Source organism: Anas platyrhynchos, chromosome 2 (assembly GCF_047663525.1).
Source record: "Anas platyrhynchos isolate ZD024472 breed Pekin duck chromosome 2, IASCAAS_PekinDuck_T2T, whole genome shotgun sequence".
In the NCBI taxonomy this organism is placed as follows: Eukaryota; Metazoa; Chordata; class Aves; order Anseriformes; family Anatidae; genus Anas; species Anas platyrhynchos.
Window position 1 is genome coordinate 93,638,810 of NC_092588.1, and position 22,820 is coordinate 93,661,629.

Here is a 22,820-nt window from a genome sequence, read left to right on the forward strand (position 1 = left end):
GCTGATGACACCGAGCTGTGTGGTGTGGTTGACACACTGGAGGAAAGGAATGCCATCCAGAAGGAGCTGGACAGGCTTGAGAGGTGGGCGTGTGAACCTCATGAGGTTCAACAAGGCCAAGTGCAAGAGCCTGCATCTGGGTTGGGACAATACCAAACACAAATACAGGCTGGGTGGAACATGGATTGAGACCAGCCCTAAGGTGCAGGCCTAGGGGGTGTTGGGTTGATGAGAAACTCAACATGAGCTGGCAATGTGCGCTTGCAGCCCAGAAAGCCAACTGTATCCTGGGCTGCATCAAAATAAGTGTGGCCAGCAGAGCAAGGGAGGTGATTCTCTCAGTCTGCTCCACTCCTGTGAGACCCCATATGGAGTACTGCATTCAACTCTAGGGTCCACAGCTTAAGAAGGACATGGACCTCCTGGATAGGGTCCAGAGGAGGGCCATGAAGGTGATCAAGCGGTTGGAGCACCTCTCCTATGAAGATGGGCTGAAGGAGTTGGGATTATTCAGCTCGGATAAAAGGCTCTTGGGAGACCTTATAGCAGCCTTTCAGTACCTAAAGGGGAACTACAAGAAAGCTGATCAGGGACTCTTTGTCAGGGACTGTAGTGACAGAACAAAGGGTAATGGATTTTAACTAGAAGAGGAAAGATTGAGATCAGGTATTAGGAAGAAATTTATTACTATCAGGGTGTTAAGGCACTGGATCGTGTTACCTAGGGAGATTGTGCATGCCTCAGCCTTGAAGTGTTCAAGGCCAGGCAGGATGGGGCTTTGGGCAACCTAGTCTGGCGGGAGGTGTCCCTGCCCCTAGCAGTTGGTTTGGAACTGGGTGATCTTTAAGTTCCCTTCCAACCCAAACCATTCTGATTCTATGATTGCTGTCACAGTCTAGAGGACACTTTAACCTGTGGATTACCCTTCTTGCTCCCTGTATACGCTTAGTAGCATACACACTATGCTTATGCACCATATGTAAGCTATTGGATCAACAACTCAGCAAGAAAGTTCATGTTTTTTGCAATTCATGTCCACCTAGCTGAATTTGGTCACAATGGAAATGAATGTTTTTATCTCCTTAGATGTAAAGCTAAACAAAGACCTTGCAGGTTTTGGTCCTTAAAAATGAAAGAGGAAAGCAAAGGATGAAATCCTGGACACTCTAAGGTCAAGAGGATTTCTGCTCTTCAGTACTCTTGTGCATTAATTCACTACTCATCTCCCATACACCTACGGGGCCTTCAAAGTACTTCTATATAGGACTCTGCCACGTAGTTAATAAAAACATCAGAAATTCACATGCAAGTATTTTTTTATGATTCCACCTAAAATTGACTCAGTTTCCACATGCACTTCTTTTTAAATGAAAAATAGTTCCATCAGAATAAAAAAAAAAAATCAAACTTCTTTCTCCAAAAGAGAATAATGAATACATAAACCATCGTTATCTTATACAAGATTGGCCTCATCTCACACAGGAACCACAACTAGTTTCAACAGAAAGACTAAGAACTGGTAGGAAGGAGGAATTATTTATTATTCAATTCTAAGTGACCTTACTTTAACATTGAATTTAATTTAGTTTTTAAGAAAGATAAAAACTGCTTATAGAATTCTTAAAGCATTTTCTTTACAAGATCACTAGTTGTCCATTGTTGATTGTTTCAGCTACTTAAAAGTTCTCATTTGTTATCTTAACATCTTTCAGATGCATTGGGATTCTGTATCACTTTATTAATCATAATGGAAAAGGTCATATATAAATAAAACAATAAAAAGCTCAGAAAGTCTTGAGGAACTGTTAGATTATCCTTGGTTCATAATCTGAAAAAAGTTCTTTGGAATTTATCTGTTCTGCTACAATGTAGTAGAACAGCACTGAAACAAGGAATATTAGTGTTAACCCGGAAAATAAGAATAGTCAGTTTTGTTGTGTTTGTAAAGGAAAAAAAAATCAAGAGAAAAACTCATATGCACCAATTCTGTAAATGCACAGTGAAAATCCATGCTCACTAAAGCGTCAGTGCAGCATAGAAGTGATATTTCAGGAGTGGATCTTGTGATGTGTTCTGGAGCTTACAGGAACAGCTTTGAGGTATATCCATCTGGAACTACGAGTGACCAAAACCAACAGTAAGATGCAATGGTGAGTCTTCACTTTTGTAAAATACTTAATGGTGGCTTCACTCATCAGGATTCATTGTTTTCCTCCAATTCTAACAGATCATCAAGGAATTCCACAACTTCACCCTAGAAAGGATTAAAATGAACAGAAATATGTTAGCCCAGTACTCCAAAATGAGTAGAAAATGTTATCTGTTTTTCATTAAAACATAAACTGTAATAATTGGTGCTAAACTATCTTTTAACACTTTTATATAGAAGCTAGTACGAGTCTATAAAACGCAAACTAATGGCTATATAGGTATAGCCCATATACTTGGCAGGGTCATACAGACTTTAAAAGAAGAAAATGTTACACTTCACGTTAAATTTTCTTGTACTTTTTCAGGTATTTAAATAGACAATGAAATTGTCAAATTTAGAAAGTAGACGCATAAATGTTTAAAGCACCTGTTAAATTAGGAAATTGTTGAAATACTATGAAAAATTAAAGCTTCAAAATTCAAAGCAAAAGTGTTTTGTAAAATCATGAATTTGACTTTGTTATCTGTCTGTTCTAGCAGCTAATGCCCTCTGCTACAGCCTTCAAAAACACACCCCCTCTATTTTCACCCATGGATCTTGACACGTTATACTTCAGTTCAACAAAAATATAAAGAACCAGAGATACCAGAATGTTTTCCATACTGGAAACAAATAATTTGGTTTTAAATACAGACCAGGTTAAAATCAGACCATATTATACTTAAAACCTCCATCATACTAGTACATGATACCAACGTAACATAACAATCTAACTTTCTTTCTTTAAACCGCTCCTGGCATAGTGATGTCATATACCACAGTCAAACATCTTCTTGCAGTCAAGCCAGAGTACTTTGGGATGATACTGCCCCCTCAGCTGGAATTTACTGGTTTGTCAACCAAGCTACAGTAACTGAGTAATAACAAGTTGTAATCAGTTTTAACCCAATGTAACATCTTCAGCAGTGATGGAAGGGGATAACAGTAAACATGCAGCAGCGACTCCAAATACACAAAAGTGAAGGTAGCAGTACATTTACCTGTACCCTCAGAAATACCAGTATTTTCCTATTTGACCTCCATGCACAGTTCAGAAACATCACTACTCGAGTCTGGACATATTTTCACTTTTTGATACAACCCAAATACTGAGCTGTAAGAGAGAGGTAGATGCTCAACTTTATATTTCCAACCTTTCATTCTAATAACTACAATGTTGTGTTAAACTGTTCATCCTTTCTCAACATAAATTTATGTGCTCTAAAAATGTTAAAAGATTTTTTTTCAAAAACAAATAGTAACTTTCTGATAGAAAAATCAGATTTTTTTTTTTTTTTATCTAACCGAGAAATCTGATCAGGTCTTACTCAGTCCCAGATTAAAAATAATCAGAATTTAAAACAGTGGTGCTGAAAGCAAGTCACCCTTGTACGGATGTTCATTTCCATTCCCCCTCTTCCCTTCACCCCTTAGTCCAACTCTTTGTCAACTCTATTAGACTTTCCGAGTTTGGTCAACCGAGGCTGCAAACAGTATTTTAGAACGCTAAATAAATTTTAACCACTTTTTTAATCTACGAAGGTACTAATTAGGAGGACAATTCCTTCCAGACAGTTTGAGACTCAAACTTTTATTGTTTTCTATTCTGATGAAGAAAGAACATTCATATGCCTGTGGTCAGTGAAAAGAACAAGAAATTGAGGCTTTTTTTTTTTTTTTTGTCTTATTTTGAATACAACAATTATATTATGGGTATGGCAATTAAAAATACTAACATGACATTTTTCAGAAGTGTGATCAGCAAGGAGAGAAATAATAAGAACCAAGCAAATAAAAATAAAAGTGGGAGGAAAGCTGGCTTAAGTAACTGCTGCTCCTGTTCCTTGTTTCACAGTTCCACCTTAAAAGACAGTTGAATTTTTTCAGCTGTGGTTGTAGCAAGTACTGAGGGACAGCAGTTTATTTTTCTTTGAATTTATTCAAAACATCTAAATTTCCATTTTAACAAAAACACATGAAAAAATGCCAACACATTCATATTTCCTGCTTGTCTTCCTTGTTGCAGGAAGTCTGGAACCGGAAATCAGGAATTCAACATTTCTGCATGCTTTCCTTTGTTAGAAGTATTTCGATTGCCTAAGGAGCCCACTCATGGGAAGAACTCTGTACCACTTCACAAATTCATACGAAGAAAATAGCCACTAGGCCCAATAGTCACTATGAAAGCATTTTAAAGACCAGAGCAGAGGCACAAAGGACTTAAGGACACGTTTTCTAGCAAAGCTCTTAAAACTGTAGCCATAAGCATGTAGGTGCCTCTTGAAGAACTACAGAGAGGCAGGTCCCATTAAATCTGAACAGATTTACGAGATTGGGAAAATAGGTGTCTACTACAGGGGTCTCGAATCGAATTCAGACAGATTCTCTTACACACCTTAGAAACACTGTTGAATGAAAGAATAACATGTTAAAAAGGAATTCTCTTCTTAGTCTACCTCTAAAGACAAACTTCAAAAGGTATGAGCAAGAGAAGTAGGATGAAGGGCATAAACATCTGACCGCATGGCCTAGAACTGAGTATAAGGAAGACAGAGAGATTTCAACATTGTGACCTTGGTAACTCAAGCATATGGTAAACTAATTCAATTTATATTATTGTCATGCTCATCAGTAAAGTAAGATATTCCAGAAGACATAGCAGGTTGTTTAGCCTAGAGAAAAGAAGGCTCTGGGGAGACATTATTGAGCCTTCCAATACCTGAATGGAGCCAACAGGACAGCTGGGGAGAGGCACTTTAGCAGAGTGTGCAGTGATATGACAAGGAGTAGTGGCTTTAAACTGAGAAGGAGAGATTTAAATTAGATGTAAGGAAGAAATTCTTTACTGAGAGGGTGGTGAGGCACTGGAACAGGCTGCCCAGAGATAAAAGATGATAATACTACGTCAGAAGAGTTGATCACATTGTCACTCTAACAGCTGTGACCACATTGATCACTGTCCTTGCCCCATTAGCACTGACTTGACACTGCATCAGGCATTTTGCATGACCAAAGTCAGCAAATACTCCACTGATATTAATTCCAGGGAAAAAGCCTCCTGCACACTGATGTCTAATATTAGCTTCATGTTAGCCTGCAGACTTGGAGTCTGAAAATGATTCTCTGATACGACTTAAGCATTCAATGTGACAGATTTCTTCCTGTTACCTACCTTAAGAGGAAGCACAACAAATTCTCCATCCAGAGATCATTGCAAACCCGTAATTCTTCCTGCTGCCAGCTACTAGAGAGAACACCAGACATGCAGTTCTAATGCAGGTTACATAAATATGCTGCTCCGACAGTGCTGATGTAAATCAGGTTGTGCAATACATGGTCCACAGCATGATGTAGCTGTCTGGCTGGTAGCTAGTATGTCAATATATGAAGTCTGACTAAGCATGGGGAAGAGCAGGGTTTGCTGTGAGACCACTCCATGCCTGATAGGGCAGCTGGTGACCAGAAGGCATACTCATGCAGACTGCTTGGTCAGCTGCTGGGAAGCACATCCTCGTTGGCAAGTCGGCCTTTGGTCTACAGTCGCTGCTTCCTGGTTTGTGGTGGTGCCCAACATCATCCGCCAGCACCCCATGACCTACCTCCCCATATGATAAACCTCTTCCCTCTCCCCGTCCAGGGACAGTCAGCAGAAAGTGGGAGTGACAAGAACGATGCATAGGTAAAGATGGACAGGTATAGCCTGAAATACGGGAGGACATTTAGCAGTAGTAGGGGAATGTTCCCAGAGTGGTGTGAGTGGCAGGAAGAATCACAGAAGCCGATCAGCTGGAGCCTCCAACTATCTGTTAGATATGCAGATAGAGGACCCTTGGCTCAGATTAACATCTGAACAGAGGCACAAACAGAAAGAACAAGTTTTGTACCACAGTAATTCAAGAAGGTTTTACAGACAGTACTTGACTAGGTGAATTATAATAAATACTAAGTTTAAAACAGAGTTCTTAGTCAATGTATAAGCTAACCTAGGGTACTGAAAATGGTGTACCAGCTACTATAAACAAGGCTAGAGCATTTGAAAAACAAGTCCTAAAAAGGAGGAAAAATGCAGAACTCCTCACTTATTACCACAAGCCAAGTGTCCGAGACCAAGGTACACACTGGGCCAGGGATTGTTACTGACCCTTCCTTATGCAATATTAAATGCTGCATTCACATACACAAAACACAACCTCTTAGAAGAAACATCTGTATTTTGGAGATTACTAGCCAGCTATTAAAATAAACAGCAAGGAAGAAAAGCTACCAATACCTGGCTCAGTTATGGCTCGCTTGAGACTGATGGTCCAGCACCAACTTTTCTTTCACCAGCTGCATTTAAAAATAGTAGCAATCAGTTGCAGTTGTACTGCTCACTGACAGACCTCAATGCTTTGCCTTTGTTATTAGGCATTGCTTTCTGCATAACAAATACTAATCATTCAGTGTCCTTGCCTCTAACCACAATCTGTTCTGTCCTTTCTCAATGTGGACTGGAAAAGTTCTGGGAAAAATAGCTTTCATGCAATAACCCATACTTTCCATGCAGATTTGCCGATGGCATTTTATATAGGGATTCCATATACAGTGCAGTTCAATAGCTTGTTCCTCAGGGAAGAAACAGAGAATACTAAAATAAGTGTTGTAGAATGAATTAGGATCTACATAAAAAAATATTGTTATGAACATGCATTCATGCCTGATTATTAGTGAATGAGTAAGAAAAAGCCTTTATCCTCACTATTCTTAGAAACTGAGACTTGAGAGACAAAACACAGAGAAATAAGAATTGTCTGGATCTTTGTTTCCTTTTAATCTATGACCTAAAAGGAAAATATTTATCCCACAAGGGTGTCCTTCATAGCAAAAGGTCAGATTTTGCAAAAGTTGGAAAAACATAATGACTGGAAACTTGCTCAATAGTAGAGTAACAAATCCTTATGTACTGGCTATAGGTGACTATGTTTTGGTAGCGGGAAGCTTTCAGGGGTGCCCTCTGTGACAAGAGGCATGGGGCTGTCCTGTAAGTCAGAAGTAACTATCCTATAATTGCCCTGTTAACTAATATGAGTAACTAATGGGAGTGGAGACACAGTCAGATTCATGAAAAAAATCAGATTTTGTTCATTCTTTTCTTATGTGTATAGACTTCAATGACTAATAACCATTTTGTAGGAGAGAAGATAAAGTTTTGATATGGCTGACAGTGGAGGCCATGTGCTGATAGAGGCTGCAAACACATACCACACCACCAACCAAACACTGAGATTTTGGGGAGGAGCTTTTTTTCAAGATAGCAGTAAGTTATGTGTCAATGAGTGGCTCAGCCATGTTGCCTGAAAGGTTTATTCAGCCATCAACCAAGAATAAATTCCTTGATCTAACCTTCAGTTAAAACATCAGAGTTCCCTGTAACCACCTCAAAGCCCTCCCAGATCCTCCATGAACCTTAAAAGCCAGACTTGACATTCCTTACATTCTAGCAGGAAAAAAAAAAAAATAAAAAAAATAAAAAAAATAAAATTCTTCATGTAGAAAAATTTGGTCCTTATCTTGTTTATTTGTCAGATGTTTTGTCAACAGTGTGACCCACTGTCACATGCTTTTAGTGATTTTTAAAATTTTAAAAGAGCTTAGTTGTTCCTTACATGCATGCTAACTACTTTTCTCAAATATTTTTTCATTTCATTTTTATTATGTATTATGAACACGTAACTGTTCTCTCCCCATATACTATGGGAGACTGCAGTACACTGCAGTGATTACAATACTATTTTACAGTAAACTAATCAATGTGCTTTTCTCTTAACGTTTTTATAATGCCTATAAAACATGAGTTAATTCAATTTCAGAGCAACTTCAACATTGCCTTCACTGCACTGAAAACATAAGTCTTTTCTGCTTATGCTCTCTTTGCTGCTTTATGCTGTACACAAAAAGTTTAAGAAAATTTGTGGAGGTAAAAATTCCTCCTAATTTCTAATCTAATCCTGCCATTTAAACCCTGCTATGCTCGCAACTTTCCAATGTAGGTGTTTTAAATGCAAGGAGAAACACCTTTGACTAAGATACATGTTTAAAGATAAAAAAGCAAGAGGGAAAAGAAGCTTCTGAAGACAGCCAGCCACATAGGCAATACCTCCAGTAGAAAACGATGATGAAAAATAACCCATTTTTATTTTCTCTAAAGAAGCCTGTATTGAACAAGGACTGTAACAATGCCAGTTAACTACCACTCTTCTCTTAACAGCTGCCACCAGCTCTCTTCAGTGTAGCAGTGCTATTGTAGCCGTTTGGTCTGAGGTCAAAGACAGTACAGAGTTCATATGTCTGCACTTACAACTTTCCCTTATAAATGCACTTGTGTAAATCATTTGAACATATGCAAAAAGTGAGTTAATATGGCCAAAAATATGTTGTTTGTGATTTCTGAACAGAAAAATAGGCTGAATTCAGCCTATTATTTGCTATCTGTAGTCCACTGGGCCCTCACGCCTTGATGCTATTCCATGTCTTCTCTTTCTACCAGTCATATTAGTTCAACACTCACTCTCCTGTGTGTCACATTTCAGAATAGAGCATTTGAGTCTCAGCTATTATACACTTAGATGGATACACAAAAGGCAAACAAGAGCAGGATGACAAAAAGAAAAGAAAAAAAAAAAAGTGGGCCAAAGCTTCCAACAGTTTTTCACCTACTAAGTACCAAAGGAAAAAACACATTGTTGCATCACCCTAGCCAAATACTTGTGGTTCTTATGTAATTTAGAATAGCTAAGTAGCTATCCCTGAAAATAAAAAAGTCTTCAAGAACACTGATTGTATGGGTCAGAAACTTGTCTCCTATAATTATTGTAGTGCTGAAGTTATATCTGCACTAGTTGAGTATCTGGCTCTTAACAGCATTTCATTTTGCTATGTGCAGTACTGTGGAGTACTTAAATCTGTGCAGTACTAGGAGTTATATCTATTATAGCCTTTATGCATTACACATCTGAACAGAAATCAAGAAGTTTGATTATCCATGGGCAACTAAGATGACAGCACTGTGTAATGCTCTGTTAAATTTGCTGTGGAAAACTATAAGGATATATAATAATAGTTACTTGTAAGAAAAAGTAATCTGTAGCAAGTTGTCATTAATATTCCCTGTCACCTCTACAGTGTTAGATGTTTGAACTAGAGTTTTTCATTTCCCTATAGAAAAACATTAATAAAATAACACGAATGGGACAGTATTGATTGTAGTGACATATGCAAAAATCATTACTACATGTTCCAGCCTCTGTAATTACTGTAACGTATTATTGGAAGAAGCCACATGTTTTCACTCACTTTGCTAATGGGATTTGAAAAGACAGACATGTGGATGATCCGGAGTATCAGAACACTGAAAACTCTGAATAAAGTAAGATTCTCCATTTGAAAGTATGGACATGCTCACAAAGGAAGATATCCTTTAGCCACATCAATCCTTTTGCTTCACTCAAGGAAAAAGTGATTTTTTTTCTCTTGAATTATTCTATTATTCCATGAATAATAGAATAATTCAAGAGAATTCAAGTGAGTTAATTCTATGAATAATAGAATGATGAATAATTTCTCTTGAATTATTCTATGGGCTTGTTGTGCCACAAACAACTTCACAGACAGCAAATACGGAACACAGAAACTCACAAAATGCATGGTCTACAGACCAAGAAGCACATAGTTTAAATGAACAGTATGCACTGAAAAAAGAGGTTGTCTCCATCCTCAGTGATTTTTAATGCTTTTACTGTAACACCTTATCTGAGTTTTTCATCAATTTTCCACATTCCCATAGAATAAACTTTTCTGTCTTTGCCAGGAGAAATATTATAAAACAATATTCCATTTATACTACCATGTCCTGCCCATCCAGCAGAAACTGCAAAGTAGTGATGTTATCTTTGTGCTATTCCTGCTCTGTCTGGAGCCTACATGGCTCCTGCAGCCAAGCAGAAGCTCAGGTAGCCAGGGATTTATAAGTTCATTACCAAAAGCCAGAGCCAAGCCAGAGGCATGAAGAGCTTCCATCTCTCCTAGGTTCTTCAGTCCTATTAAGGGAGGGCACATAAGCCCATTAGCTTTTTCCCAGGAAATCAGAATGATAACTTTCCTAACATGAATATTGTGGGGTAGGGATGGAGAGGATCATAGAATCATTCAGGTTGGAAAATACCTCTAAGATCATCTAGTCCAACCTTTAACCTAATACTGACTTGGTATATGGCATGACCAAGCCCAGAAATTTTGCTTGTTTAACCCAAACATAGCCCAGGGTAATGCCACTTCCTTGACACTTCCCCAAAAGTTTAGTTGACATTTCCACTGTACTTACCTCTTGTAGATTGCAAGGTCATTTATCATTGTACCAGTGAAATGGGCTACAGTTGATATGCCAACAAATGAATATATTTTTTTTTTTTTCTGTATTAAATGCTTGAGATTGAAGATTGCTTTTATAATCCCTTCTTGTAACAAGATACAGGGAAAGTCCTCAAAATAGACTGCTTCCCTCCTTCCTTAATTACTCATCCAGTTGTCTTGGAGCAGCAGATGTGAAAGAAGGATAAAATTACAAATGAAGTTTATGCCTAACGTAAGAAAGCATTATGGGCAAAGCATTGTGTTTTCATGAACCATCACAGGAATATAAAAAAGTGATCAAGTATTTATACACCCTGATGGAAACCCCCATCTAGTCCTCATCTAAGCTTAACTTTATAACAATTCTATTGAACTGCATTTCAAAGACGTTTATCACAATGGAAAGACTTCTCAGTCTTCCTAATTTCTACTAACCTTAGAATGGAATTTTACCTAGTTGTTTTCAGGTCACTAGCATGCTGAAGGCAGTACAGACACATTACTTCTCCACTATAGAATATTATCTCTCTCTATATGCTGGATAATATAAAAATTGCAAAGGTGATGTATTTTATAACATAAGCCATTTTTTCTCTTTTCATTTATAAGTAAAAAAACACCTCAGCAGTGCTCAGTGCGTGTATACTGCCTCATACCATGCCTGAAGACACCTCTTTGCCAATGCAAGCAATGAACTATTCCATCACCTGAAGACTTTTTTAACCTTTAAATGAAAGTTACTGAAAATAAAACAATGCAACCCAAAGCCTCCATGACATACTTTAACTTTAGCTGGGGAAGACAAAGAAATGCCTTTTCAACAATTAAACTATTTTTCCTGCACAAAAATCCACTTTACATATTTCAAGCCTAATAGTAGTCATTACGTGTCCCTTGTCCATGAATTCCAAGCATTTCAGAAGCAAGACTTCTGAAGACTTCTAAGGTGACCAAAATGTTACTGTACAAAACAAAAATAACAGGACTTACTTTTGATAAAATAAATGTAATTTAAGTGGTTACTTACGGACCAAATTATGAGAATTTTAAAACGTAATTTAAACATTTCAGAAAAAAAAAAAGTGAGGGGAGTTGTTAAATATATAGTACTTCTCTGCCCCCTGGTGTTACAGCTTGCAAACTGAATTTTCTTTTGGGGGCTGGGTGCGTTACATTTAGTCTTGTATTAATATTGCCCATTATTCTTTTAAATTGTATGTAAGTGATCTAATGCTCTTTGAGTTTGTTTCTTATATTCATTTACAAAATAAGAATTTATGATGAATTGGTTACAGTTAAAAGAAGATTTCTCCATATTAGATAAATCTCAGATTTCTAATTATGCATCATCTTCATTTTAATGTGATTGATTTGTTTTTCTTTCTTTTACCATCAGTTCCTCTCCAGAAAACTCACCTCATCATCATCCATTAGATGTTCCTTTGCGAATTCATACATTTCCAACTGGAGTGTGGTTATGTTTTGATATCGAACTGCATCCTACCAAAAACAAATTTGCTATGTTACTTTAGGGTACTAAGACACGGGAGTGTCATCGCATGTCATCTGAAACTATTCCAGTGAAGCTAGAGCCAGACTCAACAGAAGGTAAATTCCAAAGGGTTTAAAATGTTTTAGAAAAGAAACAGCAGAACAGCAAGCAGTATATCCAATGTCTTCTGCAGATCCTTCTAAGCATAAACTCCAATGGTGTGAGAAGAACAAAGCACTCTCCTGTTTCTCATGTTTCAAAGCATTGGCGAGTCAGAGGATAAGGAATGAGACTGCCAGAGCTGAGCAGCAGCCTGTGCCTGCATTCCAGTGGGCTTTGGACATGAGAAAGCCTCCATCTCCCTGCATGCTGGCATATAACAGCAGGCAGTTCTGGGAAAATGAGACACTAAGCTATTTTGCATTATAATGACTCACCACCCTGGGCTGGATTCTGAGGACAGGAAATTCTGTAAAGCCGCCTACCTACCTATCCCTCCTCACTTCCCTGGGTGTTTGCCTGGACAGCACAGTTTAGCTCAGTCACTTACTCTCAGATTGATGAATGCTGCAAGTAATCTACTTTGATTATCCCATTTAGACCTTTTCAGGGAGGAAAATAGGAGACTTCCTCTTTCACAAGGATGTCTAAGGCTTAGTGCCAGAGCCATTTACTTCTGTCACTCTGGTACCACTTTGTGAAAATAAACCAGAAACAGTATGGTTTTCATGGCAAGTGATTAGGACAGCAAGCAACTTCTGTTCATAGTTAGATGGATCAAAGTACAACAAAATACAGCTGTATGCATTTGATATTTAATATTTAAAAATTAAATCATCTGTAATCTCAAGTCCTGAGAAGTTATCAATGAAACATTCAGACTTAATGTGTAGGGCCCTTGTTCTGTCTTCTCTGCATGTGTATGCCAAATCTGTTTGCGGTCTGAAGTTTTACACTGCTCTTACCCCTCACTCACACTAACATCAAACACTGTCTCCAGTATGGCTACAAACTGCAGTTCTGTTCCCAGAAGTAGCAACAAAAGAATGGTCACTCTTCCCTTTGAGCTCAGACTCACTGCTACTACTGCCTGAAAGAACCAAATACATTTTCTCTCTATTCTGTCTCTGTTGGCCCTGCAGGGCAGCCTTGGTTTCCAGCACACAAATAAGATGTGCTGCACAAAACTCAACAGCTGCCCACAAACAAAAAATGTTTAACTCATACATACTGATATTTTTGACTCAAGCTGACTGGCCTAAGAGGAAGGAAACTGTTATCAAATTATTACAGAGAAAGAAAAGGCACTAAATTCAATTTGTGGAGCATGCCATATGCTAATTACTTGTATAGCATACACCACCGATGCCTAAGGAGTCACAGAAGTGTCACAAAGCAGTTAATTCAGCTGATTGACATAAACCCTGGTAACAAGAAATGACAGAAAATCCAACTTGATCATCACGGTCCAGGCTGCAGAAATCCAGAAACACAGCAAAGATATTTTCACATGTACCTTGGACATGAAAATTTAAAAACAGCATTGAAATCCAGTTTTAAGAATTATTTCTTAAACTCAGATCATAATCCCTGGATGTTTCTATAGCATTTTAAATCATTCACATACCGATCTGGGCTGAAAATCCTCTTCTTGAAGTCCCCATTTGTCTTTGTGGTACTGATAATAGACCATGTTCTGTTTCATTACTTCGTCTTTCTGGTCAAACAGAAGGTAACTAGCAGCACAAGAGGCTGCATTCTTCATGTCATTCACTAATTAATAAACAAAAAAATAAATCCAGACAAGGTAAGTAAACAAAACAAAGAGAATAAAGAGGTTTATTATCTACATTCAAAAAAACTCTAAGGAAAACAGGAACCATTTTCCACCCTCTCCACAGCTGTACTGAAAATTAAAAAAAAAAAAAGATTCCCAGAAAGAATATGCTATTTTTGTGTTCTGAAACAGGTTAAGTCCATGATTCAAAAATGGGGACTTACCTAACACAATCTTATGACTGTAAGAGTCAGGTCATGGACAAGAGCAATACAAGATGCTTGGCTGCCCTTAGACCTACCTCCTTCCTCTTCTTAGGGCAAATGGTGTAACTTACCATCAACACAGAAGGTGATTTTCCTAAGACATTAATTTCTTGTGATGGTTTTCTAAGACAATCCCAACCAAATGTTCCTCCCAAGTATTCTAGTATCAGCAGGGTATCAACCTACAGCTTGGGTGATCCCTACTCTGGCATTTCTTAAAAAAAAAAACAAAAAACACAAAGAAACAAAGAAAAAATAAACAAAACCAACTTTACTAAAATTGACAAAGACAGAAAAGTCAATATATGAAACATAATCAAACAACATATGCAAAAAGTCATTAATGGTTTGGTTCTACATGGCTGGATATGTCTTTCCTTTGATATTGGAGCAGAGGGGAATAGCTTTAAGGGCTGCATGTGTTCTTTATGGTGCAGGCAGCTCCTCCAGAAACCACAAAACTCACTGAATGATTTACCTATCAAATATATAATCACTGAGGACCAGAACACTATCATCTCTGTTAAGTGGGCCTCTCTTTCTTCACAATGCAGGTAGCCCCACACACTCTATTCTAATGGGATTATGAGAATCCACTAGGAAAAAGAAAATGTATGAAATATTCTGTAGGTTTGTCTTGCGAGAAATTCTGAATAGTAAATTGAGAATTTAGTATTTATTCAATAGCTGCTGTTATGTTAAATGTGTTTTGTTGAGGTCACAGTCTTTCATCTTACTGAATGAGTTAGAAGTTTAAAACTGTTCTCATTAGAGCTATCCAATCAGCTGCTTAACAACCACATGGGCCCCAAAGGTTGACCACTGTGGTGTTCTGACACAAGTCTTTTTTTTTTTTTTTTTTGTACATAGGTACACAAAACATGTCTGAGTCCTTGCATGCATTCTGGTGCATAGGATGCTATTTACCCTAAGATGTCATGCTACGGTCTACTTCAAAAAGGCGTAAGAGCTGGTACATTATTCATATATATATAATACATATGATAAACATTTAACATTTATATGGAATTCTGGAAAGTGTAAGTAACTTGTGCTAGCAGTAGATATAAAAAATGAAGGACGGTAATGCATCAGATCACATTCTGTAACTGTCCCGTTTTTCCAACACCCAAGTGGAGACCAGTCACAACCAAGAATGTCTTAAAACAGAGGGGCTTAGCCTGAGCAGAATGCAGCATCTATGAGACTTATATTCAGCAATTCACTATGTCATGGACAATTTTATGAGCCAGAGATCATCATGCTTATGTCCAATGCCTACAGTTACATGGGAAGAAAAAAAACATACTCACCTCAGAATTTCAGCTTCAGAATACGCAAAAATGCAGATTCTGGAGACTGCTTAAATGTAAGTAGTGATTTAATGTGCTTAAATAACATTGGGATGGTGTGAGAGGGTCTTTTCCCTGGTCTTTTCCCTCTAGTTATAATGCTTTAGAATGTAAATAATACTTACATTTATAATATGCAAATTGTAAGTAATGGTACATGGTGGCCACAAATTTCTCGACAACAAAGCCTCCTATAATGGGTGTCAGATTACTCTCACACTGCACTTTGCATGCAAGGACTTCAATATAATGATCTATAAGGAAGAAGACAAAAACACAGGATACGAGTAGAGCACAGTGAACTGTTATAACCCCTCCCATTAACTACCCATTAAAATTTGGCCTTATAATGCTCTCCTAGGTCCTGTGCATCCGGATCTTGCTGCTTGGAAATAGTGACCATCTACAACTCCATCTGGAGTACATATCAAATGCCAGTGCTCAGCTCTTCTGCTAAAATCAGTAGGATCAGGCCTCCAAATGCACCAAAATCACAATTCCTAACTAAGCAGTTAGATTTCAGTGACACCTACAGGCAGTTTGAGGTGGTAGGTTTTATAAACTGTTACATGGTACTGCATTATTTCCTAACTGTGAACTTAACAGTGCTGTTTTTGAGAGCCTTTACAATTTTATTAAATAATTTCATAATTGAGGTCCACATGCTACCGAGTACAACTGCATCACAGAGAAAGACACCGGGTGATTGCAAAATAAACATCCATAGAGAGCTGTGTTTTGTGACAACTGTTTGGATGTTCTAATAGAACGTTTTCTGACAGACATGGATAGATGCTGCACATTACAAAATAACTTAAATCCACCAAGGTTATCCAGTGCTTATCCAGTCTGCAAAGCTTGGCACATGCTTATCTGGTCTGCAAAGCTTGGCACAATGGGATAGGACTAGAGACGATTTTATCTTCAAGAAAATACATTCCAAGAAGGTATGTTCCAAGAAAAGCTTCCATCAAAGAATTCCAAGCTTTTTCAGGACATATAACATCAAGCAACAACACTGAACAGAAATATTTTAAAGCCTTAGTTTCCCTGTTAGCCACATTTGGCAGGTGAAGCAAGTTACCTAAGCTTGTGCAGCAAGTCTCTGACAAAGGAAAAACAAACAAACAAACAAAAAACAACACAAAGGCCCCTTCCCCTGTTTTCATCTCTGACAACTCCTGTCACGAAGAATACTAAAGCTAACTGAAAATGCTTGGCCAAATTAAATTACCAGACTCCTCTTTTACAATAGTGGAGGCACCAGACACAACAGTGTTAGCCTCCAGCTACCACTTATATAGATAAATAGGCACCTACTGCGATCACCAAATACTTACCGTTAATGTTTTTTTGCTACATCTACTTTCTACAATAAAATCTTGGAGACTGGATATGTGTTCCTGGAGCAAGAGCATAGTTCAATGCACACTTTTCAGCTGTGGAAGTAAATTTGATTTTTCTTATATCAAGAACAAAATATTTGAAAAGCACTGCCCATAGCTGTGATGGCACCATGTGGTACTCCTACCTTTGCATCTCACCGCTACAACTGGAATTGTCTGTTCCTTCCAAGAAGGAGGAGGGACAGCAGCAAGTGCTTTACTGCACCCTTTACTGCAGTCTGGGGGCGATTCTGATATCAGGGCTCTGACCCACTAGGGAAGAAAGCCTGTGTTTCATGGTTTACTGCCTGATTTGATCTCCACTCCTTATTTGCTGCCCTAGGCATCTGCCAGCTTTGCTGAAGCAAGGCTAGAGGAATGACCTGCAGTCGTTATTCCATGGCAACATTACAGGTGGATACTAATTCCACACTGTGGAGCTGCTCTTGTACTTTTCCCCTCATCAACTCATCTAGTGGCTCTAGGACAAAATGTTGGCCTGTCTTTCCTTCTGGCAACTTAGAAATTCTGTTGCATTTTTCACATCTTTAAGTTCCTTGAGAAAATACGCAGGCATTATCCACACAAATATTGTCAACAACACTGAGCCCATGGAGAAACCACACTGGAGAAATTACTTTTTTCTTTCACTACAGAAGAACATAGGAAATGTGTACATCCCATTTTGACAATCAAAAAGATAGAATCTCATTTTATTTGAGAATTAATATGTTTTAAGCCATACACTTGAAAAAGAAATCTTACTTGCTAGCAAAACTCTACTGTAGGAAAGATGAAAAATAGCCAACAGATACTTGTCATATTTACAAAAAAGGAGATATATATCAACAGTGGTGCACAATTCACAAAGCATATTTTGAAGGCAAGCTAACCACTGAGCCTCAAACACTGACAAAACGATATTGGAAGTCAAGTGACTATTGCTAGCTGGATGAAAGAGTTCTTATTTACACATCTATGTTATCCTAACACACTTATGCATGTTAATATATTAATATATTAATATATTATGGCGATATATGTTAACACGAGAACTCTTTGTTCCTATTTTCTGACAGCCCTCACTTGTGTTACTTTAAAAAAAAAAAAAAAAAAGTAAACAGGAATTCAAGAACTTTCTAGTAAATCTAGTACTCTAATAAACTCAGATTGGCCCAAGCTAAGCAGGGGCACCATGAGCCAATTCCCACTGCAAGCTAAAGAAGAGGGACTTTGGTAGCTGATCCCATGGGGAAAACAAAATGCACTTTCAGGACTTCTTCCTTTACTGTTTCCTAACCACTCACCTGCAATAGAGAGATAGAAGTCTTTAAAATCTTTGATCTCTCGGGAGCCTTCACAGGCTGCTATACAGTCATCGTAGGCTTTGAAGAAATCAGGAAGAGCAAGTTCCATATCTGAGACTGATGTTCTCCAGTTGTCACCATTGTATGCTCTCACAGCCCTGACAAAGAGATTCTGAAAAATTGGCAGGAATGAAAACTAGCACTAACTGACCTGTGGAAAGCTGCATGTAAGTTCAAATACAGTAAGTGATGTCTCGGCATTTCTGAATTACTACATAAACTATTATTCAATTAATATTAGGACGACAAACACAGATGATGAATGGATTTTATCAGGTATTTCCCAGATATCAGAGTATGTAATTCCATTTCAGATAAACAGAAAAACCTGCTGGACAGAGGTAGCAGTGTGATTCTAAAGCACAGATTTTGACAGAGATTTTCAATGGAATCTAAACACCAGAAGTTCTACTTAGTTTAAGCTGTGCTTCCACAGCTCTCATGCATTTTAGTAACTCTTTGCACTTACTTAGCTATATTTGTTTATCTCCACATAGCAGCTTTCAGGTGTGCTACTTTTTTACACTGATTTTCTGGACTTGTGGAACAGTAAAGACCACAAGAGGTGAGAATTACTGCATGCATTAAGAAAAAACAGAAAAGACTGAGGAAGACACGAAGAGGAAGAGCTGAGAACATGTAAGCAAATGAGATCCTTGAATCTCACACAATAAGAGAAGTAACAAAAAGTTCCAAAAGGCAAGACTGTTAAAAAAAGCATACCTCATAAGGCTTTGTCTCCAAGTCTTTAATATGCTCCTCAGCATCAGGCATGCTCTTGTAGTATGCCATATTTCTTTGCATCATTTCATCATCTGGATGCTTCAGAAGAAATGTATGAGCTGCTGCAATAGCTTTTGGAAGGTTATTAGCCTAAAAAGGGGTGGGAGAAGGGGGGGGGGGGGGGGGAGAAGAGTTAATCAGGGGAAAAAAAAAACAGTTTCCCACTTTTTGTCAATAAACTTTCCTGCAGCATCTATATTCCCAAGCTTATTTCTGCTGAAACCTCAGTCTCAGCAGATATAATGGTACAGTGAAACTGATGTTAATACTTCTCAGTTTTACAACTAGCTGCACCAGTGTGAACATTTCAGTGGTTTTTTTTGTTTTGTTTTTTTTTAAATCTATTGTTGTTTCAAATAGCATAAATGATTGTAAATCAAAAAGTACTTTTTCCCTTTCCTATTCCCATTCATAAAGCTGACAAAACACAAAATTATACTATTGCTCATATGTAGGATTAATCGCATAGCTATTACTTATGACAGCCTATGGATACTTGGCACGGGTCATCACTTTCCATGGTATTTATGTAGCTTATTTGCCTAGCAGCAGAGAATACAATTTTACAATAATGTATCTTCCTGATGGTGTTGTGGATTTAGAGCAAACAGCAGTTACTTGCTCAATAATTGTTTCTAATGTACTATGTGATTTTTTGTACCCGTTTTAAAACTAAATTCAAACTCCACTAGAGATATTTTGTGAAGCTCATTTACAACTGCATATGCCAAATATATATGTACTTCTACACTTGTGCCTATATTTTATATATATGCATATTTTATAAAATATATAGTATATGTACACATATTTATGAAGAGTGAGACTGTGGAAGTAAAAGTCTTACGTATTTGTGAAATGCTAAACCCTTCTCTCTTGTAAGCCAAGATCCAGATCAACCCATCCAGTCTATTGATGTGTAGGTGATAAAAGAGTTCCACCTAACATCTCAAATAGCTTATTGAAGCGTATGTATAATGCTTTGAGCAAGAATCACAAGCATGCATGCAAATGCACTGTTCTTTTTGCATCCATAAAAGGAACTCCTTCATTTCATGAAGAAACTTGAGAGACTACCAAAGAAACACTTCAACCCTAATATTAGCTCTTACTGCTGTGCTGCTGTAAGGGCCAAAGCACTGGAACTATTCCAGCTGCACTTCCTGTCCGTCCCAAAACTATGTGCTTCCCAGTCAGCCTGCATGTTTCTAAACACAAAGGGAAATCTCAGCTGCACTTTCATCAAATGCATAAATCCTCTTGTGTTTGGTGTTTTAACTCTATTTGCTGGTAGGCTGATGAGCCCCTAATTTTTGCTTAGTCCATGATTACTCTTGGTTTCAATTTTCACCACTAAAAAAGGGAAAAAAAAAAAAGGTTTTGTAGAAACACATTCCAAAGTAAACTTGGTGGCTACAAGACAGCTCCCTCCAGAGGAACAAGCATAGCATAGAAATACTGGCTCCCAGAATCACCTAAGACATGGCAAAATTTCACTCTTAAACTCACGTGAATAAATACATGGTCACTTAAAAAATTATCTTACACCTTCTTTCTACATTATAAATGATGTTATGGATGAAAACAAACAACAACAACAAAAAAGTGACATTCCTTCGCAGCCAGGAAAAAGTCCCTTGTATGCAGCAGTTTGTATTTTTAGAAGGCCCATTCAGAATGCTCCAAGTGAGTGATAAGAGCTCAGAGCTGGACTACGATATAACAAAGACTATAAGCAACAGATAGTAAAGAGAGAAACACCAAACCGCACCTCACAAATCTACTGTAAATGTGACTGAAAAACAGTTTAAAGGAAGAGGGAAATATTTCTCCAATTTCTCAGATTCACACCTGCCAGTCATTTAAGTGTATCAGAAACAGTAATTAGGAATGACTTGTGTCATTCCTGACATATTCCATATTACTGACATGATAAGTACATTGCAAACTTTGTATGTTCTATAGGAGGAATGAATAGTTAAAGTAAGAAAGACAGTAAATGGAAACATTTGTGGTGACATTATTTTGGTGTCTACATATGGCTTTGAGAAGAGTGCCTGCCCACTCTCTTATTCAAAGGAAATGTCCCCTGTTTGATACCTTCTACTCTCTGTGTAGAGAAGCTGTGATGTATAAAGGCAAGTTCTTCTGTATAGTCTTAGGGATGGCTTCAAATGCACAGAATTATGCTGGTGTGACACAGTGCACATGGATATTGTTAATTAGTGTTTCACAAGAACGTGTTTCCCTGTTTTGGTTTATATAACTTTGGAAAGCAGTTAAAAAATATTTTAAGTTTTTCTCCTGCAAGACACAGCAACAGTTAAAAAGGTGTGTATTTTAAGCCAGCAATCTCAAAAGGAATGCACAAGCATAAATCCTTGTATAATGAATACTGTGTTATACTGGAACCAAATCCCTAAAAGAAAAGGCAATCTAAACAAAAGTGTTCAGCTTATTTTCTTCGCCCACAGATGTCCTATTTATTCAAAATGCAAGTTATTGCAGTATCTGAGGGGATAGAATGAGGACCTTGATTTAGGGAACGAAAGATGAAGACGTGGGGTGGGAAAATTGTGAAATAGATCTTGGTCAAGAGGGTGGCAAGAAGCTAGAGAAAAATAGAGATGTGTTACAAGAGTTGTCCCCAGTCTTAGCAGACCCAAGAGAAGAAGGTAAATACCATTCCAGGGCAAGTATTAGTGTCATGCTTCAGCAGCTGATTTCGCTTTATTTAACCTTACTGTGTCTGTAACAACACTGGAGTTATGCAGGCATCATGCAAGTCACACCAGGGGCTGCTATACCTGGAAGAACTACATGTAGACCAGAAGAGCGCGCTCAAAGAAGTTGGGCATGCTGGGGCAGAAGAGCACTTGCAATAGCAGAGAAGAAGCAGAGAAGAGCACTTGCAATAGCAGAGAAGAAGCAGAGAAGAGCACTTGCAATAGCATAATCTTGGCATGAAGGGTCTGGAAAAAAGGAAAAAGTCTGGAAAAAGTTTTAAACAAAGTCAGAAGCGAGTAAGAGAGATGGAAAGATGAGAGGGCTGCACAGCAGCAGGATAAAGAGACAGGGTCCCATGGCTGGGGTTTGGGAGGAACTGAAGGCCAATCCAGGAGTTCCACTGGATGAGGTGTGAAGAAGGAGCTGGGTGAGGAAGGCGCCGGGTGCCATTTTGTGGGCAAACACAGGACAGCCGAGGCACAAAGCGGTCCCCAGCAGGTGACACGAGGCAGGCAGGCAGGCAGGCAGCACCCCGGCGGGCCTCACCTTGAAGTAGGCGAACTGCAGGTACTTGTAGGGCTCTCGGCGCTGGAACTCCTCAAGCAGGCCGCGGCCGGGCTGGGCCTGGCGGAAGGCGGGCAGCCCTTGCTTGCAGCGCCGCAAGCACTGCGCCCGCCGCAGCACGCCGGCCAGCAGCCGCAGCTCGGCCAGCTCCCCCCCGGCGCCGGGGGGCGGCCCGGCGGCGCTGCAGTTGCGGTGGCAGAAGGCCTCGCTGTCGCGGAGCAGGCGGTAGAGCCGCATGCTCACCTCCAGGTAGTTGACGCTCTCGGGCCAGTTCTCGGTGCTGTACTGGTCCAGGCCGTAGCGATAGGCGGACTCGAGCGGCATCAGCTCGTCCCGAGGGAAGCTGCGGAAGCTGTACCGCTCGTACTGAGCCCCCGCCGCCGCCAGCAGCGCCGCCAACACCAGCCACATTGCTGCGGCAGGGGGAGACGGCCCGGCACCACGTCACCGGCACGGGGGGACAGGGGCGGGACGGGACGGGACGGGATGGGACGGGAGAAGGCGGCCCGGCCCCGGGGAGGGTCTGCG

At 39.0% G+C, this 22,820-nt stretch overlaps 1 protein-coding gene across 2 annotated transcripts; it reads right to left on the reverse strand.

The window, feature by feature from the left end:
* Positions 1–1,517: 1,517 nt before the first annotated feature.
* On the reverse strand, positions 1,518–22,790 carry CRTAP (cartilage associated protein). Of its 2 annotated transcripts, XM_038175501.2 has the most exons (8): positions 22,275–22,790; positions 18,942–19,091; positions 18,159–18,330; positions 15,592–15,720; positions 13,699–13,844; positions 11,996–12,079; positions 6,462–6,520; positions 1,518–2,254 (listed from the first exon to the last, which is right to left on the reverse strand). In XM_038175501.2, the coding sequence occupies exons 1-7, from the start codon at positions 22,701–22,703 to the stop codon at positions 6,467–6,469; spliced, it is 1,164 nt and encodes a 387-aa protein (XP_038031429.1). In that variant the 5' UTR covers positions 22,704–22,790; the 3' UTR covers positions 1,518–2,254; positions 6,462–6,466. The 2 variants fall into 2 exon arrangements, with proteins under 2 accessions (XP_038031429.1, XP_027307299.2); XM_027451498.3 differs by lacking the exon at positions 6,462–6,520 and having other exon boundaries at positions 22,275–22,788.
* Positions 22,791–22,820: the final 30 nt, after the last annotated feature.

Coding starts and splice junctions, on each gene's coding strand:
- CRTAP (XM_027451498.3), bottom strand. CDS start 22,703: ATGTGGCTGGTGTTGGCGGCGCTGCTGGCGGCGGCGGGGGCTCAGTAC. Junction 18,331..18,941: donor TGGAGACAAAGCCTTATGAG/GTATGCTTTTTT, acceptor CCAATTTTTCAG/AATCTCTTTGTCAGGGCTGT. Junction 15,721..18,158: donor CTTCTATCTCTCTATTGCAG/GTGAGTGGTTAG, acceptor TCTTCCTTATAG/ATCATTATATTGAAGTCCTT.